The 27,316-nt window shown below is 44.8% G+C and overlaps 1 protein-coding gene across 1 annotated transcript in view; it reads left to right on the top strand.

Annotated features, from left to right (window-relative positions):
• The first annotated feature begins 10,325 nt into the window (after window positions 1-10,325).
• LOC147018114 (inositol 1,4,5-trisphosphate-gated calcium channel ITPR1-like) overlaps window positions 10,326-27,316 on the top strand; it is a 489,954-nt gene continuing 472,963 nt past the window's right edge. Inside the window, exon 1 of the mRNA XM_085900071.1 lies at window positions 10,326-11,720. Coding sequence (XP_085756197.1) covers window positions 11,632-11,720 — 89 coding nt within the window. The 5' untranslated portion in view covers window positions 10,326-11,631. The remainder of the gene's footprint in view (window positions 11,721-27,316) is intronic.

Raw genomic sequence — 27,316 nt, 5'->3', positions numbered from 1 at the left:
TCTTCCTTGTTTCCTCTCCTGTCTTTCCTTATCCAGTTTCATGGTTTGCTTCATTTGGTTAATCTCGTTTTTGTGTTTCATTTGCTGCTGTCTCATTACTCTTCCTTGTTTCCTCTCCTGTCCTTCCTTCTCCAGTTTCATGGTTTGCTTCATTTGGTTAATCTCCTTTTTGTGTTTCATTCGCTGCTGTCTCATTACTCTTCCTTGTTTCCTCTCCTGTCTTTCCTTATCCAGTTTCATGGTTTTCTTCATTTGGTTCATCTCCATTTTGTGTTTCATTCGCTGCTGTCTCATTACTCTTCCTTGTTTCCTCTCCTGTCTTTCCTTATCCAGTTTCAAGGTTTTCTTCATTTGGTTCATCTCCATTTTGTGTTTCATTCGCTGCTGTCTCATTACTCTTCCTTGTTTCCTCTCCTGTCTTTCCTTATCCAGTTTCATGGTTTTCTTCATTTGGTTCATCTCCATTTTGTGTTTCATTCGCTGTTCTTTGTCTATCTCCTCGTACTCCAGCCTCAGCTTTTCTTTCAATTGGTCAACCTTAAGGCCCGGTCACACCTTGACGTTTTAGCCAACGCATGCCGATTTTTGAATTTTTTTTCTAAAACGCTGGTACACGTTGAATACGTTATGGGTAAGTTTTGATAACATTGAGAGCACGCTGAAAAACACTGCCATACGTCATTGTACGTTGGCTTTAAACGTTGTACTTTTTGGTTGTCCTAAAATTTTTTCATGCTTGAAATTTCACGACGTATGCCGGCGTATGACTCACACGTTCTACTACGCTGGCCACAAGTTGTATGCACGGTCTGCGATCGTTGACAGATGTCAACACATGCTACTTGTAAGTTAATCATAAGTTGAGACACGCCGAGGTAATGTTTAGCGTACCCGAAACTTATTTCTAACCTATGATTAACGTGTTGTTGGCACGTTACGCGATCGTTGCCACACGTCGATAGACGTTACTTTTAAGTTACTCATAGGCTGAAAGACGTCGGTATAATGGATCGTCCTTGCGTCAGCGTCCACGGCCATGGCCAGGACACTTATTTGCAGCATTCTTCAAACTTTTCTTCGGCATGACGAGGATGTTCACACTTCGATGTCTCGCTTGGCTATGATTCCAATTGTCCATTGGCAGCGTCTATTTAAAATAGTCGAGTTTGAACGTTTTAACACGTCCAGAAGAAACGCTTCAAATTTCCAAACTCCAGCGTCAAAAAACAAAGGCGAGTGACAGCAATTTAAATCGTTCATTGTAAACAATGAAAATAGTTGAGTGGTACCGTTTAAAAGTCGTTGAGTGTAAAAAAAAATCCAATTGTTGAGCGCAAGCGTCTACTTTCAATAGTGGAGTTTGAGCGATTTAGCACGTTCAATAGAAACGATTAAAATTTCCGAGCGCCAGCATCAAAAAACAAAGGCGAGTGACAGCAATTTAAATCGTTCATTGTAAACAATGAAAATAGTTGAGTGGTACCGTTTAAAAGTCGTTGAGTGTAAAAAAAATCCAATTGTTGAGCGCAAGCGTCGACTTTCAATCGTGGAGATGCAGCCATTTAAATCGTTGAGTGGCAGCCTATGAACCTACCCGTGGACATGCGGACGCAAGGACGATCCATCATAACCCACACCCTCCCCCTCACACTCACCTACTATTGCCAACATGAACAAACTACTACTAATACTAATACTAATACTAATACTGATACTGTTACTGCTGACATGGACATCGACTCAAAAAGGACTCGAAAACACTGTTGGGTTCCCCTTTTATGAACAGCATTTTTATATACCAATTCCCAAAACCGCTGGGAACACGTCTTTATATGGCAGTTGTAAGCTAGAAACACGTAAATTTTTTTTTTTTTGTCGACCGGAAGACGTCATTGGAATACGTCTACATACGTCGATGTGTGTTGGGACTACGTAAAGAATTGGTTCAAAGCACGTCAAACATAAGTTAGAAATAAGTTTCGCGTAAAAAGACATTACCGCGACGTGTTTCGACTTATGAGTAGCTTATAAGTAGCCTTTGTGGACGTGTGTAAGCGTCCGCATATCGTGTGTAAAACTTATCCCCATCGCATGCGGAACGTGTGTCATACGCCGAGTACGTCGTAAAATTTTGAACATGTTTAAAATTTCTTGACGTACTCTACTTACTACGACGTATGATAGCGTACTTTAGCGTTCTACTCACGTATACCAAACTTACTCATACCGTATTTGACGTGCCCCCAACGTTTTAGACACATTTTTCTTAGGTCGGCATACGCTGGCAAGATCGCCAAGGTGTGACCGCGATGTTGTCACTTCCATTTCTACGGCAGTTATGATTCGAATCGTTGTGCGTCAGCCTTTTAATAGGCTACGTCACGACATCGTCGGCGATGCGTGCAACGCGCTATGCCGAAGTTAGACTATCGTTGGGCATAGGTTGTGTGTAGGCCAACAACAGGTTCAGCATTCGTTGGTATAAGTTATCTATAATACAACGAAACGTTCTGTGTCCATTACTAATATGTTATGCATACGACCAACTCGTTATGAATACGTCCGAATCTTAAAAAAAAACATCAAAAGTTCAACGTCAGCCAGCGTTTTACATACATTTTAATACGTTGCCATCGCTGGCTAAAACGTCAAGGTGTGACCGGGCCTTTAGATTCATGTTCTTTTTGTTTTCTATTCCATTGTTCCTCTCGTTCTTCCCTCTCCAATCTCGTTGTGTCCTTCAATCTCCTGATTTCTCCTTCCTGCTTCATTCCTTGCTCCTTTACTTTCTCCTCGTATTCAAACCTATTTTTTTCCTTTTGTCTTTCAGTTTCAAATTCATACTCTTTCAGTTTTCTATTCCACTGTCTTTCTTGTTCCTCCTTCTGCAATCTCGTCATTTCTTTCAACTGACTGATTTCTTTCTCCTGTCTCATTTGTTCTTCCTTCATTACTCTTTCTTGTTCCTCATTCTTTAGTCTGGCCTTCGCTTCCAGCTGTTCGATCTGTACAGTGTGGTTTCTTAAAGTTTAATTTTCCGTTCTCTTCCTTTCCTCTTTTAACACTCTCAGTTCGTTTTGTAGTTCCCTCTCTTTGTTTTGGTGTTTCTGTAACTCAGAAGCTTTCTTTTCCAATTCCTTTCTCATCTCCGCACACTCCGACTTTGCTTTGGCTTCTAACTGTTCAATCTGCTCAGTGTGGTTCCTTAATGTTTCATTCTCTGCTGTCGTTCTTTCTTCTCTCACCATCCTCAACTCGTTTTGTAATTCCCTCTCTTTGTTTTGGTGTTTCTGTAACTCAGAAGCTTTCTTTTCCAATTCCTTTCTCATCTCCGCACACTCCGACTTTACTTTGGCTTCTAATTGTTCAATCTGCTCAGTGTGGTTCCTTAACGTTTCATTCTCTGTTCTCTTCCTTTCCTCTTTTAACATCCTCAGTTCATCTTTTAATCCTCTTTCTTTGTTTTCATGTTTCAGTATCTCAGAAGTTTTTGTTTCTAATTCCTCCCTCAATTTGCGTGCTTCTTCACTCATTTCATCTCTTCTTTCCACCGCTTCCCTCCTCAATTCGTCCCTTTTTTTTACTGTATTCATTTAGTTTTTTCTGCCATTCCTTTCCCATTCTTATCTCCCCTTCCAGGATATCTCTTTTAAACTGGCTTGCCCTTACCTCTCGCTTCAGTAGTTCCAATTCCCCATCTTGTTTGCGTTTTTCCTTTTCGAGCTTTGTTTTCCTTTCTCCTTCCTCCCTCAATTCTCCCTGCAGTTCTTTGAACTGTTCTGACTTTTCCAGCAATTCCTCTGTCCTTTCCTCCAGCTGTCTCTCTCCTCTTTTTATCTTCCATTCTAGGCTTTCTCTTTCCTGATTGCCCTTCAATTGTTATCTCTTCTTCAATTGTTATCTTATCTCTTCCTTCAATTGTTCCAACTCCCCATCGTGTTCACATTTTTTCTCTTCCAACTGTATTTCCCTCACTCTCCCCTCCAGTTCTTTGAACCGCCTTGCTTCCTCCAATAATTTTTCCATTAATTGTTTTACTTCCAAGTCGTGCTCCTTTTGTTTCTTTTCAAGCTCGGTTTTCCATTCTTCCTCCCATTGTTTCCTTTCCTGGGAGATACCAATCTGCTGTTCCTCTATTCTTTTGTTCAGTTTGCTCTTCGCATATTCCAACTGACGGGTATAAAACACTACCAAATTCTTTTTCCCACATAGTTCGTCGACTCTATTGGCCAAGTCATGTTTTTGCCACCGAATTCGTTCCAGTAAATCGTCCAATCGCTGTGTCCCCCCGTACACGTAATTTTTCCGAAGCTCGTCTGCGTGCCGTTGTGACTCGTCCACTCCACTTTGCACCTCCTCGATATATTCTTCATAACGCTTCACCTTTTCCAAGACATCCCCCAATTGTGCCTGAAGCCTGCCAATGCTCGCATAGTCATCCTGCCACGCCTGCCATGGCACATGCCGTGACCACGTGCCTTGAACCGGTGACTGGGAGCTCACGCCCCGTGCTGTGCCATTAATATCAGCCCGCTCCGTGCTGTGCTGAGGTGCGATCGCGCTGCCATTGTGCGACTCCGTTTGCCGGCAAAGTTCGTGCTCAAGCCACTCCCACTGACCACAGTTAGTGGTGGGGTTATAATTATAAAAAGAACCGACCTGGGCCATGGATCCCACATGACTACATATACCTAATACCCCCGGCTCCCGCTCGCCTTGAGACGCCATATTATTTCTCGTAAAGGGTTAATTTAAATCGCTCGTAATTTGGAGGGAATCGGGGGTCGCTCCTCTCACCCCTGGACCGATTCCCGTGAATTTGGAGACAGGAGAGCCCATTTTCCCGCTCTCCGACACCAGTGCCGCGAGGAGGGGGATGGGTTTGTATCCCACTCTTGACACCAGTGTTGCGAATTCGTGCCCGCCGGCGTGCTAGCGGCCACGTAACTCGAATCGCGGCACGTCGCCCACCGGACGGACAATTCCGTCGTGACCCTCTCGGACTAACGCCGGGAACTAGTCACGGGTGGGCCTTTCGGCCTCACCACAATCGTGCCAATCGCCCCCCCGCGTGGGATAGGGTTGTTCGCCAAATTCGACCGACCTAAGTACCCACACGGAGGGTAGACCGGGTGATCGCACCTCGCCGCAGGTCGACCCCGGACATGGGCCACTTAAGCGACCCGTTCCGTACTATCCGGATAACCGAGCGGTGCTATCGTCAACCTCGACGGTTCCGATTAATTATCGGGCATATTTAGCCCACTACCAACGCTTTACGTGAAGTAAGATGGAGATTCAATTAAAGAAAAGACGAAGCGAAACAGGAAAAACAGTTCAACATAAGGCACATTTATTCCGTGGCACACGGAAAGCACACATATACAATTACAACAATTATGCACCAAAAGCAATTGCAACGAAAGAAACACAACAATGCAGAGATACTACCGACTACGCGAGCACACGGCAACACTTACACAGTTTTACTTTACAGACGGCGCCGACAACACATATACTCAAAAGCAAAAGAAAAGGGCCACCCTCAACGACAAGGGGGCTGACGGGGCTGTGGGCGCGAGACCGGGTGGAGCCTACCCGTCTTGTGATGAGCCGCAAATATGGCGGCGGTGCCCCGACTCTGCGCTCCTCCGCGGGTTTCGTTGGCACTGCTTGGAATGGGGTGGGAACGGGGCCCCCTTTCCGCACTATCTCAGCGCGGGGGGGAAAAAGGGGGGAATTGTTGATGCTCTGGGGAAAGAGGATAGCTGGCTTGCTTGGGTCCCGCGACGAGCGACTCCATTGCGACCTCGACCGCATTCCCAGCTTCCCCTCTCTGCAGCTCCCCGACAGACTCCGAACCCCGACAGACTGACTTTCCTCCAGACCCGTCTTGACTGCTGCTGCCACACTCCGCCGCCGCCACACCTCTCCAACTCGCCCGAGCCCAAAACTGACTGAATTCGCCCTGCGCTCGACGCTTTATAGTACGGCAGGAGAACCCATATGCAAATTTCCGGATCAGGATGAGCTCGGGGGCGGAGCCACGCTCGCCCATTGGACGGAGGAAAAGTGGGCGTGAACCTCCCCTGATCCTCGAATTTGCATATATCGATTCTACTCCGACGCGCCTGGAGGCGGGGCCAAATCGCCCCGCGCTTGCTGATAGGATGGAACAGAAGTGGGCGTGTATCATTCCTGATCCGACTTTTCCTCGGAAAGGCCGCTTTTTGCACCCGCGGCTCAGCGCGCGTCCCGCACGAGGCCAGGACAGCCTGACGCTCGGCGTTCACAAGCGGTGCGGGAATGGCGGCAGAAGGAGGAGAGGTGAAGGTGGTGGAGGGTTTATTGTGGTGGTTTATGGCCATGGCGACGCTTGGAATGGTGGTGATGCGATGTTTGCGAGAGCGAGTTGTGAAGGTAAAGGTCGTGGCTGTTGGCGTTGTTGTTGTTGTGAAGCGGCGTTGAGGTTGGTGGTTGTTGTGTGATGGCAGTTGAGACGTGGTTGGCTCAAAATAAAGATAGAACAGAAAAACGGCTATCTTAAAGGGTCGCATCGTGAATGAATCACACAAGGTTTCCGTCATCATTGTTTGATGCAAGGAATCACCACACGTCTGTCAAGGCCAGGAGCACAATCCTGGATGGGTTGCCACTCGAACGTTTTATACTCGAATGTCTCATTATTTCCAGTAAGCTGGTACTCATTTTGCCAACCGCGGAAGGTTATAGGCTGAGTCAACACACCTGGTGTTATTTTAATGGCACAACAGGAGTTGAAATTCAGGACCCCAAGATATTAAGCCACCTTGACCGTTAAGCCAACACCAGGAAACTATCATTAGTTCGGCAGCTTCTTTTTTAATGGACAAACTGACAGCAACATCTTCATTCCACTGCAACAAGCTCTATGTTGATATGCGAAGAATGTAAATAAAAGCCTTCAGTCGCATCTAAAACTAGAGGGGGAGCACTGGCTAGAGTGCAAAACCTCCGCCTCCAATACTGCTGGGTCACTCAAGTGAACTTGATATCCTATTCATTCAATTTGACGTCAACAGTGCTCACAGAGTTATAGTTTGCAACTTTCCCTTTTACTTTTAACTTTTACATACTCAATTCATTCATCATAACTAGATTCCTTGAGACAGAAATTGATTTTATGTGGGTATATCCACCTGAAGTTCTAAAATCAGCCGCAATTATAATTTTGGCATGTTTTTTATTGGAAATCACTTATAACATGTAGAAATGCAAAAAGAAAAAAAAAATCGAAATTTTGTTGAAAAAAAAGTTGCAAATTTTTTTTTTTCTCTAACAATTTTTTTTTTGGGGGAGGGCGGTTAGAAATCACTCATAACATGTAGAAATGCAAAAAAAAAAAAAAATTCAAATAATTTTTCAAAATGGCCACCATAGTGGCCATATTGCATTTTGGACCAACTCCAAAATCTAATGGCATGATCCTTGGACCATACCTAATCCCCCCACCAAGTTTCGTCGAAATCCGTCGAGTTTTTCCGTAATACTGTTCACATACAAACAAACAAACAGAAAGGGGTGAAAACAGTAACCTCCGATCTTCGATGGCGGAGGTTAACCAGATCCTTTGGGATATCTCTAATTTCTTACCTCTACTGTACATTACCCCGGCTCATTTAAGTGAATACGTACAGTATATTAGTAATCACATCTTTGTCCTTCAACCTTTCCACATGCAAATATTTCTTAAACCATAGCTGGAGATTTGTTTTATTTTCATTATTGAAAGTCGAATACCAAAAACAATTTACGACCATCAATTGGTGGAAACAATCATTGTTGCCAGGTGTTTGAGGACATGAGACATGTTCAAGCTGATGTCAATTTGACCTGTGGACCAGCACACAAGGCCTGCTCTTTTGAAGGATACAATACAGGGGGCTGAAAAAGTAGGTATACAGTAATGAAAAAGAAAACGTGCACACAAAACGTATTTTATTGATTATACAAGCAGATCAATAATAACATACTAAATGCATATCAATTATAGCATATTATACAAGCATATCAATAATAACATACTAAAATAATTCCAGTATTAAATGAATCCAATCACCACTATTATAATACTGGTAATACTGGTATAATCCTTACTGTATACCTACTTTTGCAGCCCCCTGTATATTTAACACGTACAAGTAAGTGCAAGTACCCTAGATACAACAATCCACTTCACATCGAGCCCACCCCTGCACAGAAAATAGCAATTTGTAAGCAGATTTTATTGAATATGGAGAAGTGTACTGCATATAATTTTTCACAATGTTGCGATGTGCTTCTAATGCTTACACATGGATGTTTCATTCACTGTAAGCAGGCTCAAGCAGGCAGGAGAACCGTCTCAACGTCAATCTGCAGTAATGAATCCTAATCTGGTTTGCCCTATGTGACGTAATGTTAGACTGTTTTTGATTATGTAACATCTTTATTGTTATTTGGCAGGAGTGTTGAAATGACTTTCCTGAATTAAATAATTATCTGTTGCTTGTCGAGTTCATGCCAGAAAATGTGAGGAGGATCGAGGCTGTGAGGGAGGAGTATCTGCATTGAGAAACCTGTCATTCTTGGGATATAATGTTAATCTGGATGTCCCTTCTGCAATGTGAATATATAAAAAAAAAAATCCCATAGCCTCTTTCCCACAAATAGACCTTTGGGCCAGTATCCTGGCTCTCCTGGCCACATTCGCAACCTGCCTCAATCTGACTACCTTTCTCCATAATCAACGCCAGCGGCAACTTAGATCTGATTTCCATTAGCCCATATTCCCTTGCCATTATTATCGACACCCAGATGTGCGTATAAGTGTTTTCTCTCAACCTCTATTATGAGAATTTCGAGAACACGAATTAATACATTTTATGTTTTTATTTTGTTTTGTTTTTTTACCCTCGCCAGAGGAGAGGGTATTGCATTTGGGTCCGTTTGTCCGTTTGTCTGTCTGTTTGTCTGTCTGTTTGTTTGTTTGTTTGACCGCACAGAACTTTTGTGTTTTTTTTCTCTGCAACTGCTTGTCGGATTGAAACGAAATTTTCACCATTGGTGTGACTCCTCATGTAGAATATCTTAATGATAATTATGGCGTCACAGATCACGTGGTGTGGCAGCCATTTTGAAAAATGGGGAAAAATTGGACCTCCATCTCTGAAATCGCACCAAGGAAAAAATTGAAACTTGGCACATAGCAAGCACTCCTCATGGGGAATGAGTGTGGTTTTTTATGGCGTAATAGGTGCCCTCATTATGATGTCATAATTGCATATATAGACCGCCACATCTGATCAGCATGAAAAATTTTGAGTCATCTTGGGATAAAATGGTCCACAGAAAATAAACATCATGACATCATCGGTCACGTGATTTGGCAGCTATATATATATATATATATATATATATATATATATATATATATATATATATATATATATATATATATATATATATATATATATATATATATATATATATCTTCTTTCGGCTGCTCCCGATAGGGGTCGCCACAGCGGATCATCCGTATGATCCGCATAGTGATTTGGCGCATGTTTTACGCCGGATGCCTTTCCTGACGCAACCCTGGTCGCCTCTTACGACACAGGGATATGGTACACCGATTTTAACTGGGTTATACACCAGCTCAGTATACTGGTACTCATTTCGCCGACCTCAGAAGGATGACAGGCTGAGTCAACCCCCTGGTGTATTAATTCAGTGGCCAACGGGGCTTGAACTCAGGACCTTTTGGATCCCAAGCCGCTGCCCTAACCACTGCGCCAACACCAGGATGGATATATATATATATATATATATATATATATATATATATATATATATATATATATATATATATATATATATATATATATATATATATATATATATATCTATATATATATATATATATATATATATATATATATATATATATATATATATATATATATATATATATATATATATATATATTTATTTTAAACCTTCAAAAATCTTCTCTGAAGTGGCTGAGCAAATTGAGGTGAAACTTTATACGTATGGCCTCCTGTCCATGAGGAACAAAAGGTTCACACATATGATATCATAGGTCACATGGTTTGGTAGCCATATTGGATTTACCCGAAAACCTATAAGAAATACACCACTCAAAAGAAGTCCTGGCGAGGGTCTGCAATCTCTGAAACCTCTTTTTCTTGTTTAACTTGTTTTCGTCAAATTTAGTTCAAGTACAAAGTGGACATGGACAAGCTTTGCATTTTAGAGATGCTTTCTAGTTATACCTCCACCACCAAAGGTGGACAGAGGTTATGTTTTCACTCCTGTTTGTCTGTCTGTCTGTGAGCAAGATATCTCAAAAAGTTCTATATGGATTCAGACGAAATATGGTAGACAGGTTGGGTGTGTGACAAGCAAGAAGTGATTCCATTTCGGCGAAGATCTGGATCCAGCCTCTCAGCGGGATCAGCGGGATATGCTCCATTCATATCAGCAGGATACAAAAAATATACTGTTCAGCTTGGTGAAGCTATGTCAGGGATATGTGTTCTACAGAGTGCCGTCCTAGTTCGTATTTCATTCATCTCAGGTTCATGGTCGGCAGGATGTTGCAGTGGTAGTCGGGTCACGCACCTGCCTCTAACGCCTAAGTTGTCTGGTCCGAGTTTGATTCCCAACCCACCGAGAAACCGTTGGGTTGGTACTTCATAAGTAGGGTGCCACATCACAAAATGTGCTGTCCCTCGGAAAAAATGTTAAGCCGGGTGTCCTGTTTTCCAGCTTTAGTTGGTGGAAGTTAATGATCCCACAGTGTGTTTCGTGAAAAGTAATGAAGTGAGTTGTCGCCGACACCATGAACAACATTCCCATCTTGAATTTCTCACCAACTCACACTATTGGGGTGAGTTCCAAAATTGTGGCCCTCACTCAATAAGTCGAATTGAGAGAGACCTTTATCCAGAAGTCGACGGAAATATAGGCTGGAAGAAAAAGAAGAGGGCTCGATCGGTAAACGCAATAAAATCACAGACGTCGCTGGAGTACAAGGATCATGGACAAATGTGTCATAGTATATGGTATTATTGGGACCAAGATGGGTTCTGATGATCATTGTTGGATATTTAGACTTTTTGTTCACATATGATTGCTCAGAACCGAGATGACATTCGATTGGAATCATTACGAAAGAAACATAGGACATGAATCACGTGATCCGCATGATCAACCTATATTCTTGACATCATTTTATAACTGGTACATCCTATAAGGTATCTTGGAGCCTGGTTCAGATGAGAAGCCCAAACAGGCCAACTCAAACGACAATTTCACCCATATTTTGTGACATACTCACTGTCCTTTTTATTTGTATGATTTTTTTTTTCACTCTATTCATATTCCATTCATCATTTTTTTCTTTTTTTTTCAAGTTTTTCTGTCTTATATTCACCTTTCTGAGTTCCATTTTCCCGCGAAATTGTCACTACCCCCGTTGCATTCTCCGCCCTCTTTCCTCCCCTTTCCCCACTCGTCTCCACCTTGTTTCTCCACTCGCTGTCGCTCCACCACCCTGCGTCGTCACGCTCTCCCTCTGGAGTGCCAGCAATGGCAGAGCCGGGATGTTTGCTCCGCTCGGGGGACATCGTGTCGCTGTACGCCGAGGGCACCGAGTCCGGCTTCGCAAGCACTCTCGGGTGGGTCCCAGACCGTTCGCTGCCGAGTCATCGCTATTTGGCTCCTTTCCACTGCGCTCATCTGACATCTCGCCTCCGCACTGTGCATTACGTGCTTTATAGCCTTGCCTTGAATTTGTCTAAGGGAAAACTTTTTGACTTTTGCATGTGCATTTAATATGTTTGTTTTTTTAAACAAAAAACATGCATTGATAACATATATATATATATATATATATATATATATATATATATATATATATATATATATATATATATACATATATACAGATTATAACATTCCTTTATGGATGTGTTGATGTGCATACATTATCTGTGTCTTGCTCGACCTTGTCACATCACCTTACAATGATGTCTTTTGGCTGTGCCTGGTCAGGCATTTGTAGATGAGCAGTGATTCGTCGTGCAAGCTCGATGCTTTCTTTTGTTGTGCTTTGCCATCTTCAACCTTGTCCTTTTTACATTTGAACACTTTGCAAATATTGCCATTCCAGTGTACGCCTCCCCTTTCCTGATATGTATTCTTTTTCGATTGTGTTTTGCTGTGCTGAGCTTAACTGGATCGAAATACAAGTATATGCTCCAGCTTGCCTGTCAGGTACCTTGCTGTGCCGTGGACTACTTGCCATGTCTCGCTGTGCGGTTGCCACAGTCATTTATGTACTGAGTTTTAATTATTTCCAGACCTGACGAAAGACGCAAGTAGTAATCATAAATACATGCACACTTGTGTGTACACACACACACACACACACACACACACACACACACACACACACACACACACACACACACACACACACACACACACACACACACACACACGCGTACCAAGTGGGCTCACGAGTGGGGTTTCTTGGACTTCCTGACCACTTCCTGACCTCCAAACCTGAAGCCAACAGGTCACAGATAACTTCTTCATTTGAGGAAACGAGACCTAACAGGGACTTCCCGCCCAATGTTGCATTACCTATTGGTGACCTAATTACCTCTACTGGGGAACCGCGCTCTCAACGTCCCATGCTTATTTACTTAATAAGTATGGTCAAACAATACCAGAAGGCACATATTTACAGGTACATTATTCCCAAGCACATATTACAATCACAATTACTGAAAAGCACATGCAAAAATCAGACACAAAGAAAAGCAATTGTCCTGAGCACAGAAGTTTCCTTTAACAATCTCAAGGACAGAAAGACACGCCACACTCGCACTGGGAAGAGCAGAGAGCAAGAGGGAGAGAAAGAAAGAAGAGAGAGGTGTGGTTGCAGCTCCTCGTTATGTCACATAAGCAGGTGGGCTTGGGTTGGTCCAGAGTCCAAGGAAGGGAAGGGAGAAGGGGAAATGTGGTGCAATGTAGGTGTGGTGTCTGAATGTCGTGTATCGTTGGAGCCGCCGTTCCTGAAAACCGCGTGCTGCATTCACCCTTGCAGCAAATTAATACCCATTGGTCCACCTGGTGTCAGCTCCACCGCCAATATGGATTAGCAACCGCCCGTGCTTCAGCAAACAGGAACGGCTTAGCAGACAGGAATGGCTTGTGGCAGACAGCTCTTGGCAGATGTGGTTCAGCAGCAACTCTTGTCAGAGCTTGGGTAGGCAGACGGCAGCTCCCCATCTATTCCCCCGCTCACCTTTTATTGAGGCAGGAGTGAGGCATTGCATTGCTCTTCGGCATTGAATATCAACTTTGTTATGTCCTCTGCTCATTTGTCTGCACATGGCCATAGTTATAAGGGTTGATCCAAAAACTTCACAATACCCCAACAGAGCAGTTTTGGCATTTCTGACGTGTTGAACACTTTAACATCTCCGACAGTATTGCTGCACCTGATGACTGCAATATTAGTGCTGAGACTGACCTGCACAATAGTTTGGACAATGGTGTCAGTGTGGTTGTGATGCGGGAAGATGCAGGGGAAAACAGGATGGGGAGAAGGATTTGAACGGATGGAGGACTGAAGGTCTTAAAGTTGATCAAATGAAGAAAAGTTCACAGGGTTTGAGAGGTAGTGGTGCTCACGTAAGATTTGAATGTGTCATTGCAATTGTGGTGTTAATGCAGTTGTGGCGTGGGAAGGTACAGGGGAGAACAGGATGGGGAAAATGACTTGAAGGGATGGAGAACGGAAGGTATTTGAAATAGAATGAAATGAAGAGAAGGGTTTACAGGGTTTGTGAAGGGAAGGCTTTTAGAAAAGCATGGGGACAGAGGTTTGGGGGTGAAAGGGTGAGAACTTGGGATGGATGGGATTGGTGGATTGAAGGATTGAAAGTAGGAAATCACCAGAAGATGGGACATCACAATGGGGATGGAACATTTTTATACTCACCACACATTTTCTCCCAAACCTGATCTGAGGGGCAGGGCCAGGACTAAGTACATTTACGAATGAAATATCTAACTCGGGAATCCCTTTATGTGTTGAATGCTCCTCGTCGATGAATTAAGATCAGGTCAGGTCAGGTATGGGAGCATGTGCCAGAACAGCGCGTCGCTGCGTCCACTTTCCGCCGGTACTCCAGGGGCCTCCGTCTGGCCATCCCCCAGGCAGATGCCAGGCCCATCCCCATCTCCTTGAGATGATGGTCAACCTGTTGCAACCATGAGGCACGTGGTCGACCCACTGGCCTCCTCCACTCATGAGACTCCCTCGCTGAGAGAATCTGGTGAGCAGGATCAGAGTCAGGAAAACGAGCCACATGTCCATACAGCCGCAACTGACGCTCACGGACTATGCAGGTAACAAATCTCATCCGAGTCTCTCTCAGCAACCGCTCGTTGGACACAAAATCCGACCAGCAATAGCCAAGGATTCTCCGAAGAGACCCGGTACCAAAGGAATTAAGTCTCCGTCTCAGATCCTTGGTCAGAGTCCAAGTCTCGCACCCATAGAGCAAGACTGGAAGTACCAAGGACCTGAAGACCCGGACTTTCGTCCTCCCGCACAGGTACCGGCAGCGCCACACCCCATGATCCAGTGAATCCATGACTCCCCAGGCCCGACCCAGACGTCTATTGACCTCTGACTCGCAGCCAGCAGAGACATGAATATCACTGCCAAGGAAAGTGAATCTCTCCACGACCTCAACATCCTCACCACAAACAGACACAGACAGGACAGCAGCATCCAAGATGTCACGGAAAGCCTGGATCTTCGTTTTGACCCAAGAAACCCGTAATCCCAACGGCTCCGACTCCTCATTCAGCACCTCGAGGGCCCCCAAGAGGATGTCTAAAGTCTCCGCAAAGATGACTGCATCATCTGCAAAGTCAAGGTCCGAGATCTTGACATTCCCAAATGACGCACCGCAACTTGATCTCTCCGACATCCTCCCTAGAATCCAGTCCATACAAGTGCTGAAAAGTGTGGGGGCAAGTACACATCCCTGACGAACTCCAGTAACAACTGGAAATAAGTCAGAGATGGTACCACCACACTTCACAGCACTCTCAGTACCAGAGTAGAGTTCAGACATCAGATCGATCAGTTTTGGTGGTACCCCACGAAGACCAAGAATCCTCCAGAGAACATCCCAATTCACTGAATCGAACGCTTTACAGAGATCAACATAGGCTGCAAGCAGCCCCTGCCGAAACTCTCGTCTGCGTTCGGTGAGGACACGAAGTGCAAGGATACGGTCAATTGTTGACCTCTTTGGTGTAAAGCCTGACTGCTCTGGACGCTGGTGCTCAAGCAGATGGTGGCGAACCCTATCGAGAATTATCCGAGCAAAGACCTTGCCCGGCACTGAGAGCAGCGTCACCCCTCGGTAGTTGTTGCAGTCTTGGCGATCACCCTTCCCTTTCCAGAGAGGGACAACAAGGCCCCTCTTCCAGTCAGTTGGGATGATGCCTGTGTTCCAGGCAGAGCACAAAACTGCATGCAACGACACGAGTGCAGCATTTCCACCAGCCTTGAGAAGTTCGGCATGGATGCCACAGATCCCTGGAGCTTTGCCCCATTTCAACTGGTTCACCGCAGCCCGTGTTTCCACAAGCGTAGGTGGACCACAGTTGATTCAAGGGTCATCAACAGGGATTGTAACACCCTTGACGTCCAACTCGACAGCTGGGGGACCAGCCTGGTACAACCGCTCAAAGTAACCGGCCCAGCGGGCCTTCACTTCAGACTCCTCTGTCAAGAGCCTACCACTCTCTGCTCGAACTGTAGTGCTCCGAGGGATGGGCTTGGATGAACGTAATGCGCGAATTCCCCTGTAAGCGGGACGAGAATCACCTGTCCACAGGTGATGCTCTACCCCCTCACAGATTCCTCGCACATAGGCTTCCTTGTCCACCCTCAGTGCACGTACAGTTTTACGCCTCAGCTCCCTGAACAGCTCAGCTCTGCCATTCAGCCTGGCCCTGCGACTCTGGTCAATGGTATCCAGTGTCCCTTGAGAGACAAAATTCTTCTTTGCCCTGCGGTGAGCTCCAAGGCATCCACCGGCAACATCAAGGACGGTGGTCTTGAAGGCGCTCCACAACTCTTCAGGACCCCCAAAGCACCCAGACCCCCCAAGTGTCCACTCAGCCTGTTCGCAAACTCCTCAGCTACTCTCTCATCCCTGAGCTTGGCAACATCCAGTCTCAGCTGGGATGGTACCATTCTCCAGGATTTAAGGTGCAGCTTTAGAGTTGCTACAACAAGCCTGTGGTCAGTATTGAGGAACTGAGCACTCCGGTAGACCCTGCAGTTCTGGATCATCCTCCAACGACCGTCAATGAGGACATGGTCAATCTCCTTTGCCACACCGCCAGCGTTGGAATACCAAGTCCAGCGATGAGCTTGTGGGCGCTGAAACCATGAACCAGCCACCCTAAGTCCATGACTTCTTGCAAAGTCAAGGAACTTAGTGCTATTCTGGTTCATAGTTCCTGACCCATGGGGACCAACACACACCTCATAACCGTCCCTATCACTTCCAGTCGATGCATTGAAATCCCCCAAGACTAGAAGTGTATCTCGTCTGGGGCACTGATCAACCACAGACTCGAGCGTGGCGTAGAATGCATCCTTCACGGTGAGATCACTCGCCTCAGTCGGAGCATAAACAGAGACCAGGGAAATGACACCTAAGGAGTGACAAATCCTTAATCTCATAATACGCTCGTTGACCGGTGTTACCTCAATTATCATTGGGGTCAGCTTATTGGACACAGCTACAGCAACTCCTTGGGTATGGTAACCATCAGAGCGACCAGACCAATAGTAGGTGTAACCACCCACCATTATCTCGCCGCAATCCGGTCTCCGAACCTCAGAGAGAGCTGCAATCCCGATGTCCAAACACTTGAGCTCAGATAACAGAGACAGGTGATCATCCTCTCTTAGGGATAGGACATTCCAGGCATCGACCCGAAGGGACCGCCTCAGGTTAACCCAAGGAGACCGCCGTCTGGTGGACGACACCTCAGCACCACTCCGACACACTCTCCCGCAATCTGACCCAGGGATGTTACCCCGTGGTTTCCCTCCTATCAAAGATTGGGGGTCCCGAAGGCTTTGCCCCAATCCCGTCATCCGGTGAGCTGCCCTGCGAAGGGAAGCTGCACAGGACGTACTCCCACGGAGTGGGTTTTCAGATTTTTTTTGCGTTTTTGCGTTTTGCGGAATGAAGGGTTTTACGGTGGCCGGAGTGCAAATCCTGCCACCAACCTCCTAATAAGAAGTGACCCAACTGCAGGAGGACGTCCGCAGACACAGTTGGGCACTAGATATGTGCCCTAGTGATATGGGCACTAGTATGAATTAAGATCCATACTTTTAATGTGAATACTCATTTCACCGAAACAAATGAAAAGTGTGCCATATGATGCTTACCAGTGCACTACCCTATTTTTTGAAAAATCTTTGATGGATTCCCATTTCCAATAGCTTTCTTAGGCAATCACCCTATTTCTGGAAGTACCAATCTCCACTCGTTCAAAGTGAATTTAAGCTGATTTTGTACATTCCACTATTTAGATTTTGGGAAAACCATATCTTTAGCAAGATAAAAGATTTGAGGTGATATTTTGATTCATTTCAAGTTGTCATTTTGTGTTGATATTTTGAGTGATTTGAAATGGAGTGGAAATATGGAAATGAGCAGAAGTGGAAGTAACGCCATAGTGAGTATAGCATGGAAGAGATGTCTGATTCAAAGACTCAAAACATTCAAGCAGTTAAAGAAAGTTGTCAAGGTCCGACAGAAGGATTCAGTTATCCCAATGAGAATGGATCGTATGTTATTTGCACGAATGGCTCTGTTGGCACAGTTTTCAAAAATTGACCTGAAAGAAGTGATTCAGTTATCCTTAGGTCAACTTTTGTGGGCCTTTTCTGATGTATATAGCATGCCAAGGAAGACAAACAAAGCCAAGCTCCTACAGCTATTAGAGAAAGGAACTCTTCCAGCAGATCACTATCCTAGGCATGCAACAAGCATATTTGACGGAATGGCAGTGCTTCAGAAGTTTCAACCTTCTCGTGGATCAACATTTCACACATTAGCTGAAACAGCTTTTCAGATATGTACAAGTCAAGTTAGCCGAAGTGTGCATGTAGTTTTTGACATTTATTTGGATGTTTCTGTAAAGAATCCTGAGCAAGCCAAGAGAACAGGTGTAAGTTTTGAGGGTGTAAGACACAAGAACATTTTCCCAATGTATCCGATAAAGTGTTGAAAAAATTTAATGGCTTTTCAATCAAATAAGAGAAATTGTGAAGTTTCTTTTTTCTGAATTGAAAAAGCCAGAGTTCACGGGCATGCTAGAGGAGGGAAGACAATAGAGGTGACAGAGGGCAGCACCTGCTGGGGAATATGAAAACAAGGATGTGATATTGTTCCTGAGTTGGAGTAGTCACAAGTGGAGGCTGATAAACACATGATTTTTCCATGCAAAACATGTGAATGGTCCGACAGTTATTCATGCTGTTGATACAGACGTCTTCATATTACTTCTTTGGCACAGTTACTGTATCTGCTTACAGATGCACACATGAAATTCGGTAAGAAGTCAAAGACGAGAATAATCAAAATCGATAAGACAAAATTAAGCCTATTGCCAAAATTGCATCTTCAAATTTCAAGCCAGGAATTCTGCAGATCTGTAATTGAGACGTACACTTTCACTGGATGCAATTCAATTTCTGCTTTTGCTGGTAAGGGAAAGGCTAAAGCACTGAAATTGCTGGTTTAGGTAGCATCAAGGTTTTGTGGAAGTCTTCGCATCACTTGGAAACACATGGGAAGTACCAGAAGAATTGCACAACAAAGTGAAAGAATTTGTTTGCACTTTTTATGGAAAGCGACTACAAAATGTCGATCCTTTTCATTATCAGCTCGATTGCACAGAGGCTGGTAAGGTTGAGCCTGATGCTGTACCACCTTGCAAATCAATGCTTTGCCCTCCATGTGACAAGGACAAATTATCAAGCAGTGATATGGAGACAAGCTATCTTTCAAATGCCGGACACTCCTTCTCCGGATGGTTGTGGATGGGACATTAGTGAAAATTCAATTTCAATAAAGTGGCTTGTCAGTATCCCTGCCCCTGACAAAATCATGGAATTGTTAAGCTGTACATGTAAGAGATCTTATAAAATTGACTCATGTTGTTTGCAAGCAAAGTTGAAATGTAGAGATAGATATATGTGCTATTGAATGTGATGAAATGGAAACAGAGGCAGAACAAACTGATCTAAATACGTCTGCTGAAAATGATGATGACTCTGACGATGATTTGTAAATAGTAGTTTACATGTTGCTGCAGATTTTTTATTTTTATTTTAATTAATGGATTGGTTATCAAGGACTTTGAGATTCGGATATGACTACAATTTGCAAGGTAAAATCCCTTTTTAACTTTAAAAAAACTGGTCTTTCCGCTCGGATAATCCGAAAAGCTACGAGTTAGCTGAGAATGAAATTTCAAAACCAAATACTGTACCGTATTTTCTCAAATAACTGCCTTGGGGCACTTAATCAAGTGCGGCACTTATTTGAGGAAATACGGTACACACTTTGATGTGTAACTTGCAAAGTTGTAAGAATGTTTCTTTGAAGAAAACACATTTTGATCATTCATGAAATTTGAAGAGCATATAGACCACGGTTTGTTGATAAGCAACCATTTTCGTCCATCGATCATACTTTTTCAAAATCTGTGTACCAAAGAAAATATTTAAAAACATATTTCACTTGTTTCGGCCATGTGAGTATTCAGCACTATACAGCTAATAGACGATCCACCCCGGGGTTCATTTCCATAACTGCAACACTACCCCTTACTCCGTACCAGACTCAGCCTGAGTCTGTCGGCTTCTGTGCGCGTAATAGGTGTAGTTCCCATTCACACAATTATCTCACCTATCGGATCCTTGAGTGGGACATTTGTTTACACAGAGAAAGTTCCATACATGTCCCTCTTTTGAAAATAATGAAACCTAATGTGTTGTGTTGATTATCCTACACATTCATACGATGCACGCATCTAACCTTACACAGTTATAAATTCAATGACTAAACACATATCCAGGTGGGCTCAAACACACTACATTATTTACAATTTCCCACACTGGTCCAGGATCTGCAACAAAAAGAAAGAAAAGAATGGTCTTCGGCACCCTTCTTGGCAGCAGGCCATCATGGCCATCAAATGGTCCTTGCTGTTGAAGACAGTCTTTTTAAATGGACGACAGCAGGCCAGCACAGCCACAGAACGAGTGGTCCCTTTGGCAATCACTGATGATAGGATGGCCCGGCCACAACGCAAGTGTTTCTCTGCCCAATATTGCTGGGTCCTTTATGGCCCACAGCACATGTGATGGCAAGTGACAAGCAGGATTCTTTATCCCTCAAGTAGGGCATGCTGTCCTTGTGGAGGCATGACAAGGGTAGCAGGCAATGGGCATGACAATAGGCAAGGCACGGTAAAGGCATAGCAATTCGGGCCGGCAGGGGTTGCTGGCCGGTCTCTTGGTGTATACCTGGGGGAGGGGGGCGGTGGGAGGGAGTTGGTGGCATTGCCAGCCGATCCGAGCACTGGCTCAGCTCTAACCTAACCATCCTCATAATCCCATGGGCCTACCCTTGTCATGGTTCATACCCCCAGTCCCTGTCTATGCTTGCTCTGTCTCTAGCCCCCTTCTAAATTGTCCCTATGTCTTCTAACTCTCGGTCTGTTGAGTCCCACAAAGTCAAAGTCAATTCTTAAACAATCTCCTAACCCCCTAAAGATCCCTTACAAGGAAAAGGTAGATCTAGTGGAACCTCAGCATGAGTTTGAGATGTACCTGCAGGTCCCAAAGCAATCCAGGCAGGCAAATCCAGCAGCCAGTAATCACCTGAGTAATGGATTGTGCGAAGAGGAAAACAAACCATTTCTAACTATCCATTATTACACAACAATTAATCTTCCCTGAGACTCATCAACATGTCTCTAAATTATGTTGACCTAACGACCCAAATTTGTCATCGTCCTGCGTGTTGGTGCTTCATCAGGCCCTCAAATTTTCACTGGTTTCTTTGCACAATTTTCTGGCCAGACAGTGTGGCTCTCCCGGCAGGTCTGCCCACCTGCCTACTCATCTTTGGTACCCCCAGGTCACTGAGGCCACCAGCGAGCTTACTTGCTGCATCTCTGATTTATTAGGGGAGCTCTCTCGGCTTGGCCATCACTGGCAATTGGAGCGTGAGCCCTCTTATTGGTACCCAGGCCCATTAATTTAGCTCACCTCTCTGGGATCAGGACCTACCCTGCCCAGCACGCTACCAGCACCCGGGGTGCGCCTCATCATCATACCTACTTCCAATGAGCCACACTCCCAGCCCACCACTCATCTCTTGCACCCTGCAAAACAAATCTTTCCACTGACAGCACCAACCGCAGAATGACATCCATTGTAAATTTCACTGGATCCCAGTGGATAACTTTTAAATAGCCCTGGGTTTCCTTGGGTGGAACTTATTCTCTCCCAATCACTCCTTCGCACCATCATTCACTTCTGCACATTCATCCACGAGCTGCTGTCCCACATTCACTCGGTTTTCCACTCATTCACATTTCTGCTTATTCTGGCACAATCTGTAAAACTATTTTTCTTTTATCTCATGTGTGCCTGCTCCATCATCCCTTGCACTATGCATTCTCCTTTTATTGCTACGTCGCTAAGTTAGCTGGCTACAAGGTGGAAAGCTCACTGAAGGTCTGCCATTTTTAACCTACTATGTCCCGAACATCAGTTAACCTAATCCCCCCCCCACCCCCTTCTCAGCTTAATGCTATTCCTTTCAAATTGATTCTAACGCTAATGCCATTCCTCCCTTTAGCTAGTGCTCCTGGATGCCTGGTGTTGGCTTAATGGTTCGGGTGCTGGGCTTTGGATCCGAGGATCCTGAGTGCAAATCCCGCTCAGCTGTTGAATTAATACCAGGTGGGGTTAACTCGGCCTGTCATCCTTCCGAGGTCGGCAAAATGAGTGCCAGCTTGCTGGTATACTGTGTCGGAGCGGCGACCCGTCCAGGATTGTGCCCAATAGCCAAGGAGACTGCTTAAGCAGCACCAACGCTCTGCACAGAGTATGGTCCCAATCTCCTCTCCTCTCCTCCTCTTTCCAGTTTGCCTTGAGGGCTCGTATCCTATCCACCTTTGCACATCGTTTCAATCATTCCACATTGTTTCAACACATTCTGTTTGTGCCTCCTTTATTTTCTTTTTCTGTTCCCCTGTCTATATTTGTTCCTCCTTTGTTTTATCCATTTTGTCCTTTATATTTGTTATCTCCTTTGCTCCCTTAAAGTTCCCCTTCTAAAGTTACTTTTGTGGCTTCTATACTTTATTTCATTTTCCGCTCTTTTGTCTCTTATCAGTTCATTCATCTTTCGTTCCTTGATTTCTATTGTCTGTCCCATCTCCTTTATTTTCTTTGTTACCTCAACATGTCTCATCTCTTGCGTTCCTTCGTTGTTGCTATTAGTTTCCCTTCATTTCTTTCTGGGCCGTTTTCAATTATTTTATCGCCTCGGTTTTACTTTTGATTTTTATCTTTGAGAGGGAAGCACAAAACAGTGGGGAACAGAGACATGAGATATGTGGAAGGTTAAGGGATTGTGTGGGGGTACATGGGGTAAAAAAAATGGACACTACAGGGACTTTCAAGTCCTTACAGTACAGGAACTTTTCTGTGATGAAAGCAGAGAATTTGAAGGTGGTCGGGTTGGGGTGGATTATTGGGGGTAGAAAAGATCATGGTTTTGGATGGGGGAAGATAAGAGATGGGGGTGAACAGCTGTTTTGAAGACCTGGAGGAAGGAGTGGGATTGAAGAGAGTGTGGAAGTTTGTTCCAAAGGCGAGAAAAAGAGGAATGAAAGAGTGAAGGTGAGCAGCAATTCATGATTTTGGTAGTTTTACCAGGACTTGTTGGGGGACATTGAGTGCCCTGCGGAAATATGTGGCAGGGCGGGGGGGGGACAGATCGCAGATGGAGCAGGGGGGGGCGAGGCCTGAGAGGAGACTGTGGAAGACAGAAAGACCACTGACCTGCCTGCGGTGCGAGAGTGAGAAACCCAAAAAGTCAGCCTCATTACGGGAAATATCAATGATCCGAAATGCCTTGGTTTTCACAGCATGAAGCCGAGAAAGGTGAGAGGCAGGAGCATCAGCCCAGAGGGTAGGGCAGTACTCCATCTGGCTGTTGATGAAAGCTTTGCATGTCAGGAGTTCAGGTGGGCCGAGGAAGGACTTTGCACGATGGAGCATTCCAAGTTTCATGACTGGCTTTGGAGGCCAGCTTGGAAATGTGGCATTTCCAGGAAAGATCATGGCAGATAGTGAGACCGAGAAGGTTGAAAGAAAGGAATTCTTCCAGAGGTTTGTTGCGAAATTAGATGGGGGTTTTTCCAAATGGTCCTTTCGGAGAGACAAAGTGAGAGTGTGAGATTTGTCCGGATTGAAGGACATGTTTCACGTGTTGGACCAGTTTGTGATTTTACCCAGATCTGCAGTGAGCGAAGAAGCTGCTGCTTGTCAGTCTAAGGGATGACAGATGGTACAGCAGAGGGCGGAGTCATCAGCAAACTGATAAAGAGGATTTTCCAGAGAGTTGGAGAGATCATTGATGAAAACCAGAAAAAGAACAGGGCCCAGAACGCTACCTTGAGGAACTCCAGCCTGGACAGGAAGAGGGGATGAGAGGACTCCATTTAGGGATACACATTGACTGCGACAGGAGAGGAAGTCTGCGAGCCATGAGTGGAGATGGCCTTGGATACCATGGGAAGAGAGTTTGGTGAGCAGGGCAGGGTACCAGACTGTGTTAAAAGCATGCGATATGTTGAGGGATATGGCTCTGATTTAATGTTTAGCATAGAGTACCTCCATCCATTGTTGGGAGAGCAGAAGCAACATATCCAGGGTAGAGTGACCTGGTCTGAAACCAAATTGATGATTGGAAATCAAGCCATTGGAGAAGAGGAAGGATTTCATGTCTGAAGCGATGATGGATTCCATAACCTTGCTGATGATTGGAAGAGGGGTGATTGGTCTGTAGTTGCAGGGATCTGTTTTTGCACCTTTTTTATGCAGGGCAGTAATGTTTGCTGATTTCCAAGCAGATGGCAGATGACCTTGAGAAATTGAGAGGGTGAATGAAACAGAGAGGGGTGAGCAAGAGCAGAGGAGCAGTTTGGACATGTGGGCTGATGCCGTCTGGACCGGTTGCAGAATCTGAGTCGAGGTTTGATAGCAAGCTCTCCACTTTGTCAGACTAAAAGGACACAGAGTCCAGGGATAGTTGGGTGTGACTGGGTAAGGTGGGTACAGAAAGCGATGGGTTTTGCACACAAGATTTTGATGCAAACACCGAGTTTAGGCATTCATCCTTTTCACGTGCGGTATCAGCAGTGCGGTCATTTGAGGTAAGGGAGGGGATGGAGGCGGAACATACACCAGAAACAGATTTGGTTAGATACCACCAGGGTTTGGAGGAGGGAGAGAGGTCTGAGAGTTCAGACTTGAGATTAGAAAGATGTTGTTTTCTGGCTCTCCTGAGGGTAGATACACACTTGTTCCGAGCTTTATGGAAGGAACCGAGATTCCCCTCAGTTGGGTTTGCTCTCCATGAGGCAAAGGCAAGTTGTTTCAGGACAACTGCCTCGCCACAAGCTTCAGTGAACCATGGGCGGGAGGATGGGTAGGACAACTGAAGACGAGAGGGGATAAATCTGTGCATGAGCGAGAGCAAGTTTCTTTGAAATAATTCCCAGGATGAGTTGATATTGGAGAAAGTTGCGATGGGAGACCAGTCGAGAAGTGTGATAGCTGCTTGGAGACCCTGCCAGTTGGCTTGAGTGAAGTGCCAGACTCGACGGCGGTGAGGTGCTTCTCTGATAATAGCCAGAGAGATGCCCACTTTGACAAGGACGTGGTCAGAAGAACCGATTGGAGCGGAGGAAGAACATCAGATATTTTCAGGGAAATTTGTCAAAATCAGATCCAGAAGAGATGGAGTACCATTGGTTGAGATCCGGGTCAGGAAATTGACCGATTGAGTCAGTCCCAATGAGTCGCAGAAAGCTTTTGCTGAGGTGCCATGACAGGTGAGAGAGGTGCCCACACCTAGCCAACTGGCATGATGACAATTGAAGTCGCCACATATGAGGAAGAGAGAGTTTGGATGAGAAGATAGAAGTTGGTCCATATTTTCGGATAGTGAGTTGTAAATGGAGTCATCACTGTTCGGTGGACGGTACAGCACATATATAAACATGAGGTGAGAGTGGAGGGGAAGCCGTAGCCAGAGGTATTCCTGGGTGTGTTGGGGAGTGAGGACAGTGCATGGAGAGTGAGGAATGGAGTCTTTGTTGAAGAGATCAACTCCTCCACCAGTACGAGTCTCAGGTCTGTCATACCAGAGGAGGGAGTAACCAAGGAGAGATACTTGAGAGTCAGAGATGTCCTGAGGGAGGAAAGTTTCTGTTAGGCAGATTATGTTTGGTTTGTGAGTGGCAACCTATATGGAAAGATCTGTAAGGTTTGAGCGAAGGCCCCGGATATTTGAGGTACACACTGTTAATGAAGAGGGAGGGGAGGAGGCTTTGGGTGCAGGGGATGGGAGGGAAGTGGGAGGGTAGTACAAGGGAGGAGGTGGGGAGGTAAGGAGAGTTGTTGAAAGAGTGTGGTGGATTGCAAAATAGCTAGGGGAGGGGGCCGGATGAGGAGGAGAAAAGGCTCTGTGGTGCTGGTGGAGAGGGGGGACAAGAGACAAGGAAGAAGGCAGTTGAGGATTTGAGGAGTTGAAATGATAAGATGGAGGTGAGAGGGCAAGGGAAGGAGGCAGCTTTGTGGATGTGAGGGGGGGGAACTTTAAGAAGGGTGAGTGAGTTGGGTGAATGGTGGGAGAAGGGTGAGTGGGGAGAGTTTCTGAGAAAGGTGAGAGGGAGGCTTGGAGGGAGAAGTGTGATGGTTGCTTTGAGCGGGAGGGGTGAGAGGGGTGAGTTGGCACTGAAGTTTGAAAAAAAGAATGGTTCATGGAAACGAACATTCATAGCAAAGTGGGTTTTTAATTTTTTTTAGGTCAGAGATGCGATTAAAGACATTTCTTGATGGATGCAATAAAGGCGAATTAAGAAATTGGAGAGAAGAAACGCTGTAACAGTTGGATTTTTTCGGCAAGGTCTGAGGGAAAGGTCAAATTGAGAGAAGTCTGTTGAAATAGAAGAAGAGTCGTGAATTATGATACAGTAATGAGAACCACACGTGTGAAAGAGGAGGATGAAGCATTACAAGAGATCGTTTTTGTTATTATTATTTTTTTTCTCATTTATTTATTTGTTTATCTTTTTTTAAGAGAGAGTTTTCATCAGATTAAGTTATGGAAAGGTTGTAGAAAAAATTGTGAAGTGAATGGTGAACTTGGATCGGTAAACACAGGGGGTGGAAACAGATCACGTGGTTGCGGGGGAAGCACGTGGCTATGGGAGGTTTATAGTCAAAAGTGAATTTATTTATTTACTTATTTAAAATAAGGATTGCGTAAGATTCGGAAAAGGGAAGGTTGAAGTAAAATCGTGGTGGTGTGTCGTGAATTTGGAACAGTAAACGCAGAGTGAAGCTGCTGGGTCAATGAAAAGTATCAGGAAGAGTAGAGAGACACGTGGTTACAGGAGGTGTATAGGCCGGGGGGCAGTGGGACCTACCTTGCCCCCCCCCCCGGCGAAAATGTTTCACTGATACCACAGTGTTCATATATATCCCAAGTATCAGAAAAAAGATATTCCCAGAAAAATAACTCATTTGCACTATGCTTTATTAAGCTGTTTCCATTTTTGCATGTAATTAAGCTATCCAAATATTATTCTACATCTCTGACAACAAAGGAAATATGTTCACTCTATTCCTTGACCCTCCAAACATATGTGTAGATTCCTCATTTACAAATTTCCATTTACCAGAAGTTGAGATATTTACGAAAATGAGAATTTCCATAATGGCGGATCCTAATTAGCATATCAATGCATTTAAAATTATTTCCACTACTTTTACTCAAACAGAAAATAGTTATGTTTCCCTTAAACACCAACAGACATCATAAGTCGCAGTTAT

Source organism: Eptatretus burgeri, chromosome 10 (assembly GCF_056783735.1).
Source record: "Eptatretus burgeri isolate ZD-2024b chromosome 10, Ebu_testis_v1, whole genome shotgun sequence".
Lineage (NCBI taxonomy): Eukaryota > Metazoa > Chordata > Myxini > Myxiniformes > Myxinidae > Eptatretus > Eptatretus burgeri.
Note: the sequence above shows the minus strand (reverse complement) of the source record. Positions and strands in the feature narration are given on the sequence as shown.